Here is a 7,661-nt window from a genome sequence, read left to right as displayed (position 1 = left end):
GTTCCAAGGGACATGTGTTGAGCATACGATGTGGTGGACGTTTTCGCGAGATCCACGGGTTGATCCAAAGACTTTTCCATAATTATAACCAAAAACAAATCAATGAACTGAAATAAATATAAAACACATTATTTAGGTAAACATTGTCCCACTTTATTCAAGTGCGATGTTTATAGGGATCATTACAGGATCATGTGGTCAGCCAAGCCAAACATGCTGGTGACAGCTAAATCGAAACAAATGATATTTTTGTTAGCAATACAAGTGATGTTGTTTTTAGGCAAAAAACGAGTGACTAAAGGCAGGCCAACCATCTAAAAAGAGTAGCCCAACTGGGGGAAACCAGCTCGAGACCCAGGTCCGCAAGAGCCCATCTGATTTGCGTACATAAACCAGCGCGACGAGTAGGGTTTTTGTCTCGCCTACGCGGCTACGCCTTCTCTCGCCTCTCGCCGCCTAGTGCGTGCCGCCGTCGGCCCCATCGCCTTCGAGCATCAGCCATGGCAGAGCAGGTCAGCTATGTCGATCCTATCACTTAATTTCGTCTCCACTTTCTCTTGTTTGCCCAATTTGAGTTCTCTGGGACATTCCTTTGAGTCAAATTATCTATTTTTTGACGATTTTTTTCCCTTGTTCTCCATTGATTAGTCTGATACAAGATTTAGATCTAGCACGGTAGGTACTTTAGGTGTTAACAAAGTAGAGCAATATTGAAGTCCAGCATTGGTATGACACAAACTATGAATAGTTTTTGTCCATTCGCTTCGCCTATCGCTTAGTGCCGGAGACTTAGACATTCCAAAATAGTGGGCGTAGTGGCATATATACGTTTGATCACTGCATCCTTGCATTTGCTAATTCCAATGTTCCGTAGGCGGACTCTTTAGTTTCAGTCGTAGATGGATTCCATTAACCTGTGAAAATTAGGCTATTGTTCTGTTCACTGTCACCCTCTAATCCCCATTGCCATGAGTCAATAAGCTTAGCTTCCTGGATAAGCTTGGTACGGTACCGGCTCTATATTTCTTGTCACATGGTAGCCATATCAGACAAAATGTTTGGGATGCTTTAGGTATTCTCAGGCTTTAACCAAACATGTCCTAAACAGTTTTTCTGGCTTTTGCAGACTGAGAAGGCTTTCCTGAAGCAGCCTAAGGTGTTCCTCTGGTACGAGGAGCTGTTATTTTTACATTATATAAGTAAGATGGTAAAATCTGTGTCCTGAGTTGGTGATCATGACTTAATTTGCAATTACAGCTCAAAGAAGGCCACAAAGGGGAACAATAAGCCTGGCAAGGAGGGCAACAGGTTCTGGAAGAGTGTTGGCCTTGGTTTCAAGACTCCCAAGGAAGCCATTGAGGGTATGTTCTGTCACTCCTTTTTCCAATTATAATGTGATAGATAAGTTGGCGTGCTGCCTTGTCCATTTTGTAGCATCGAATGTTATTAAGTGCCTTGTACTCATGGACGTGTTGAAGCATGTGACATTTATTCATTATTTTTCTTCTTCTTATGTTCTTATGCTTTTTAGCTAGATATACATCTTTAGTTTGTCTACACCATAAAGGTCAGTATAGCCTGCAACTTGGGGAGGTTCATTGTTTTATCTGTTATGACTTGCAATGCTGATGTGCAGTGAGCATTAATTTTACTTGTTCTGAAATATTATTATGCAGTCTCTTGTGCTCGTGCTATCAATATGTTTCATTAGTTTGTTATTTTTAGCAGTGCTCTACTGTTTATGAAAATATTGTGTCAAACATACATTTTGTTGATATTCTCTGTTGAAACATTTTGCCACTTCTCCATCAGTTTGGACTTTTGGATTGAATGAATTCGCTGGTACACAAATTTAATATGGTATAGAGCCAACAAGAGGTCTCAAGTTCCAAGACCCGGCAGAAACACTATCAAGTAAAAATAGTTGCAGTCTGCACCAGTCCCATATTATTGCTGCTAAGGATTCCCTGCCTGGGAAGTTTATATTAATTCCTCCTCTGCTGTCTGATGCTTTCTGTCTTATGTTCGACTATCTTTTCTTTTCAAACTGAATGCCTTTCAACTGCTGAGTGTTTACCAATATGTCATCTGACGCAATTTAAACTGCAGTGTTTGTTTGTTGTTGGTGATCTTTCGTTCATGAACTCTCTTTTCTGCTAATAGAAAGGGCAGTGCTTGTTAATACATGAAGTTGTCTTTGACCTTGTTATGCTTTTGCTTCTTCTTTATCTATGTGATTTCATATCAATATAATCTGTTGTTCTTTAAAGTTAGATGTTGATCAAGAATATACTTCTGCATTTATCATTTGTGATTGATCAATTTTGCTTCAGTTGCCATCTTAATCAAGTGAATCTTTGTTCAGTTAGTTTCTTCATGACATCTTGAAACACGCTTTGTCTCAAAATTTGTTGGAATCATGATATTTGATTGTCATCTGGTCACAGTGTGCTTAGTCATTATTGTTTGTCTAGTTAGTCTGTACATTGCACAAGCTATTTGTGTATTTAATCTGGCTTGTTTCAGGAACCTACATTGATAAGAAGTGCCCATTCACTGGCACTGTGTCAATTAGGGGTCGCATCATTGCTGGAACATGTCATAGTGCTAAAATGAACAGGACCATCATTGTTCGTAGGAACTACCTTCACTATGTGAAAAAATACCAGAGGCAAGCTAATCTTCTTCATTGGTTTTTAATTGTTTTGATTGTTGCAACGTAAGCAATATAGTGATATCCGTGAATAGGTACGAGAAGAGGCACTCCAACATCCCTGCCCACATTTCCCCTTGCTTCCGTGTGAGAGAAGGAGATCATGTGATCATTGGCCAGTGCAGGTAAAAAATAGTAGTATGTACTTTTGTAATGGGCCTGCACATTGACATCATTAACAGACATTAGCTAGCTAGCTAGATAAATTGTGAACATCGACATGCTTTTGGTTAAATGCGGCATGGCATGACCTCATTATCACATTGACTGACTGAGAGTTGAAACATGTAGCGTTATCTGTTGAGCACTGCTTGTAACTGAGTTAAATAAATCATGCCATGTAGGCCACTGTCCAAGACTGTGCGGTTCAATGTGTTGAAGGTCGTCCCAGCAGGGTCAAAGAGTGGTGCTGTCAAGAAGGCGTTCACCGGTGTCTGAGCAAGTCATGACCTTTTTTCTCTGAAACCTTTTCTCCATGAAATTTTGACGTCACATCTATATTCTTCCATCTGTGTGTACGAGGGTTTTGCCTTGATTGTTCTCCAAGCTTCCAAGTCAAGAGTGAGGGGTTTAGTGAAGTTATGTTCAGAGTGCTTCGTGAAGGAGATTTTTGATGCTGTTACCTGGTTACTCGTTAATATACATCACTCTTTTTGGCCTTTTGCTTGTGACGTAATCTGAATTTAGTCTGTAATGTTTATCTAGTACTACCAACAAAGTTTCAGCACGCAAGTGCTGATTTATCACATCTATCTGTTGTTGAAGGAAGTCTGTTCCTGAATGATAGCCGGGAGCTCAACACGAGAGACTAGAGATCGCACCTTGCACGGATAACATTCCGTGTCGCGAGCCGTGGCTCCAGAACACTTGCGTAAGCAAGCGGGCAAGGATGGTTTGGACGCAACTCTGAACTCTGCCGAAGTAGCACAATGATGGTAACAGTAACCCCGAGGGAACGTTTGTAAGATACTCATGCGCTCCCAAATGCTATGTACAAAGAATAGCAAAAGTAACAAAAAATATATCAACTAGCAAAAAATGTCTGTGCGTTGCAACGGGTAAAACAAATCCTTACACACATGGTGCTCTATTTGTATTGCATTTTTTCTATACGGCCACAATATCCACCTATTAACAACAAACGTGATCAATCCTGTTGTCCACGTTGTCTGTAGTAGTGATCCATCTTCAATTTCGACACTATAGGCATTGTTTTGAATTTTGATTTGATTTTTTGTGGCAACATACATTTATGTTGTGTCAATGCACTATTTTTTTTGAATTTTTCCGAACATTTTAGAATGTGCAACGGGGATACGGTGCACCAGATACATCCCCATATATGAGGAGCCGTGGGGTCTCAGTGTGATGTGGTGGTAGAAGGTGGTCGGGCCAGGCGGGATAGAGGAGCAGTGAGGCGGCGGGTTTGAAGAGGGCAGGGCGGTGAGGGAATTGGTGCTGATGCAACATGCCCGGAGGCGATGGCGGGGCAAGGTGGTACATCGCGAGATGTTCGACGGAGGGGCGACCTTCCACGCTGCGGCGGCTGCGGCCGCGCTAAGCCACCAACAGCAGCAGCACGCATAGTATGGCGACCCCCGGGGCGGCGCCGGAGGCTCGTTCTACGAGAGCGAGGCGGGCGGGTCGTCGGAGCCCGAGCCGCAGGGGACCTCCGCCCGCCCACGTGGGAGAGGCGCGTCCGACAACAAGCGCATCCGCGTCGCAGAGGTGCACAACCTCTCCCAAAAGGTGCTGGCCCTCCGTCACGAACCCTTCTCCCCTGACTTCACTCTACTTTTTTACTCTTTTCCTTTGTGTTTCCCTTCACGCCAGGTAATTGAGCTTCAGGCTAAGACATCGCTACCCAATTCAGACTTGGTTGTGGCAATGATTGCCAAGTAGAGATGAAAATCACATGATACCGACCGGCTTGATTTTTTCGAACCGGGCTTTACCCCTTTTCATTATTAATGAACAGAAATATATAAGTTTCAGAAGAACACGGGGAGGGAAAGGAGAAAATTAAGTTTGACACATCACGAAAGGAAACCCATTGTAACCGCTCGACATTGAAACGGCCACTATAGGACTAAAACCTGGTGACACATAGCTCAAACAAACTACCAGCTAACAGTTCAGATAGGAACGAAACAAGCTTCTAAAATCCCGTACCGGTCGGCTTCATAGCTAATAAAAATCTCCTCCATATCATTTGGCTAGTGATTACGCTCTGCTTTCTGAATTGAACCTTTTCTATTCCACTATTATCCCTCTGCTGTTGAATCAGAAACGAAACAAGCTTCTAAAATCTCGTACCAATTCAAGCGGTTGTTGAAGGTTCTGGACATAACGCGACCTAGCATAGTTTGTTTCTGAGGGGAAAATGACTTGAATGCAGACTAAAACAGATGGATACAATTACAGACTGATGGACCTTTTTTACGTGGGCACTACGTCAAATTCCACATGTATACTTGTATGCTCAATGCTCATGCAAGAATTATCTTCATAGGAAACATGCAGTGGGCGATCTGGCCGGCGAGGTGGTGGAGCTGGGCAGCGGCGTGACCAACTTCAAGCCGGGAAACAAGGTCATCTCAATCAGCTTCCCGGTAAGAAGACAACACACTGACCAACACTATGGTTCCGTCTCGTCTCTATCGTACACTGTCAAAATCCAGTGCTCTCACAGGGTCCGTGACTGCAGAGCGGCGGCGGGCTCGCCGAGTACGCGGTGGCGCCGGCGTCCCTCGCGGTGAAGAGGCCGTCGGAGGTGTCCGCCGTAGTAGGCGCCTGCCTGTTGGCCGCCGCCAGCAGCTGCTCAAGCTCACCGGGGTCAGCTTCGACGGGACCTTCGGTGCCACCGATCCGAAGAACGCGCTGGTGACCGCGGCCTCAGGTGGCGTGGGCCACTACGCCGTGTAGCTCGCGAAGCTTGCGGGCCTGCACGTCACAACCACCCGTGGCACGCGCAACATGGACTTCGTCCGGGGCTAGGGCGCCGACGAGGTGCTCGACTACAGGACGCCCAAGGGGGCGGCACTGCGGGCCCGTCGGGCAGGAGGTACAATGCGGTGGCGAACTGCGCGGGGGGGGGGGGGGGGGTGGCATGGCCGACGCTCAAGGCGGTGCTGGTCGACGTCACACCTGGGGTCGGCGCCGCGCTCACATCGATCCTGCAGAAAGCGACCATCGCCAAGAAGAGGCTTGCGCCGCTGATGCTGCTCGCCGTGGAGCGGGGAGAGAGAAGCGTGGGGAGCGGGGATTTTTGAGCTAGCAGCTGCGGTTTGGAGCGGCACACACGTCGCCTCGGGACGGCGCGGGGCGGCGGCCTGCTGTGGTTGTCTCGCGACCGTCGTCGGCCTCGTGTGCTCCTCGCGTCCTCCGTCCCCAACCTCGTCTGCTCAATCACCGATGATGTAGGGACCGTAGGTTAGTTCAGATTAAATACAAGGGGTTTTCATAAAAAGTGAAAAACGGTTCGACCCGACTTACAGAAGGACTGCGGGTTAATTACCTGAAACGACAGGGACTTTTTTTGCAAAAACACCGCGACGGACGACAGAAGCATTCGGTGCTTTATTATTAGGGGAGATATCCGTCATCATCGCCCCTCCTTTATAGAAGCACTAAAGCGAGCCAATGGCAATATTGTCGTCATAGCCCCTCCCCTTATAGAAGGGGGCAAACCTTATTCGTAGATAGTCAAAAAATCATCTCGCTAAAGCTTCGAAGGACCAACACACTAGAACAATAACCGTCATCGATGAAGAGAAGTATAGAAGGACCTAAACCTTAGAAACACCCAATCGACCTTTGATGAACCGTGACATTGCCAGAGGCGACACACCATTTTAAAAAGGAAAAAAGAAATAAAAAAAGCAAGGCTAGAAGCACGTGCCACTGCAGGAATACGAATAAACACGCAATGTCATAGCTTAAAAAATCCAACCTCTAAAATAAGAGGGTGCTTGGATACGTTTTAGTCCCATGACTAAAAGTAATGAGACTAAAACTTGCTAGTCTCACCCATGCTTGGATCCAAGTACTAAAGAGACTAAAATCAAGTTAATGAGCATTTATTATCCTCCAAACCCTCCAATCCGGAACTTGCATGAGGAGTTAAATGAGGAGAGAGAGGACTAATGCACATTTTAGTATGGGTACCCCTGACTAAAAGATTTTAGCCTCAAGACTAGTTTTAGTCTCTCTTTAGTCAGGGGTGCTTGAAACTTTAGCCTCTTAAAGAGGCTAGTTTTAGTCAGACTAGTTTTAGTCCCTTGGATCCAAGCACCCTCTAAGACAATAGACAATGAGAGAAGCTAGTCAAGAACTTAAAACTAGAGCTATGTGTAGGAATTGCACAAAGGGACCCTTGAATAAGACATTGAGTAATGCACACGACCAATACCATATACCATATTTCACTAGAGAGTCACGGGTTTGACGTAGGTGCATGTTCGACCCACATTTGCTTCCTGATCGTGGCCCTCTCCCCTACACTCATCGTCTCCTTCCCTGGACCCTAATCTCTACCCTCTACGAAAACCACCTTGCCTTTCCACATCCTCCTATTTCTTTTGCATCCGTCGATGCTACCTACTGCTATCCTCATCTGAAAGAGTGGACGTTGCCATCATCAAGTCGGGAGCCCAATGCCTGCGATACAATATTAGCGGTCTGGTTGGCGATTTACTTGTATCGGTGGACATCGACTACTTGATTATCTCCCTCTCTCCTTGGCGCTGAACCCCCTCCTACTCCCCACGTTCTTCTCGGCTCCTCCGACTCTCATTTATGTTTTTTCTCTTCCCTTGTACATCTCTTCCCACTGGATAGCAGCTAAGAGCAGGGCCCCACCCTCGAGCAGCTTGCTGCCATCCAAGCCAAGGAAATCCTCGATGGATGCCTTATGGCGGCTCGAGCGCGGGCTGCAGCGGAGGCAGAG

General features: G+C 45.9%; 1 protein-coding gene and 1 pseudogene across 1 annotated transcript; both read left to right on the top strand.

Moving 5' to 3' along the window:
• The first annotated feature begins 348 nt into the window (after window positions 1-348).
• On the top strand, window positions 349-3,372 carry LOC123403960 (40S ribosomal protein S11-like). Its single transcript, XM_045097864.1, has 6 exons — window positions 349-512; window positions 1,127-1,167; window positions 1,258-1,361; window positions 2,527-2,671; window positions 2,749-2,838; window positions 3,058-3,372. Exons 1-6 carry the CDS (start codon window positions 501-503, stop codon window positions 3,149-3,151), a joined length of 486 nt encoding a protein of 161 aa, XP_044953799.1. The 5' UTR covers window positions 349-500; the 3' UTR covers window positions 3,152-3,372.
• An 822-nt stretch (window positions 3,373-4,194) lies between these two features.
• LOC123405487 lies at window positions 4,195-5,985 on the top strand (annotated as a pseudogene).
• The last annotated feature ends 1,676 nt before the right edge of the window (window positions 5,986-7,661 follow it).

The sequence above is a fragment of the Hordeum vulgare genome, chromosome 6H, assembly GCF_904849725.1.
Source record: "Hordeum vulgare subsp. vulgare chromosome 6H, MorexV3_pseudomolecules_assembly, whole genome shotgun sequence".
In the NCBI taxonomy this organism is placed as follows: domain Eukaryota; kingdom Viridiplantae; phylum Streptophyta; class Magnoliopsida; order Poales; family Poaceae; genus Hordeum; species Hordeum vulgare.
The sequence above is the reverse complement of the archived record's forward strand: the minus strand, read 5'-3'. Positions and strand labels throughout refer to the sequence as shown.

Excerpts from the sequence above, each read along its gene's own strand:
- LOC123403960 (XM_045097864.1), top strand. Across the intron at positions 1,168-1,257 it reads CAGCCTAAGGTGTTCCTCTG|CTCAAAGAAGGCCACAAAGG; the intron begins GTACGAGGAGCT and ends TTGCAATTACAG. Across the intron at positions 2,672-2,748 it reads TATGTGAAAAAATACCAGAG|GTACGAGAAGAGGCACTCCA; the intron begins GCAAGCTAATCT and ends ATCCGTGAATAG.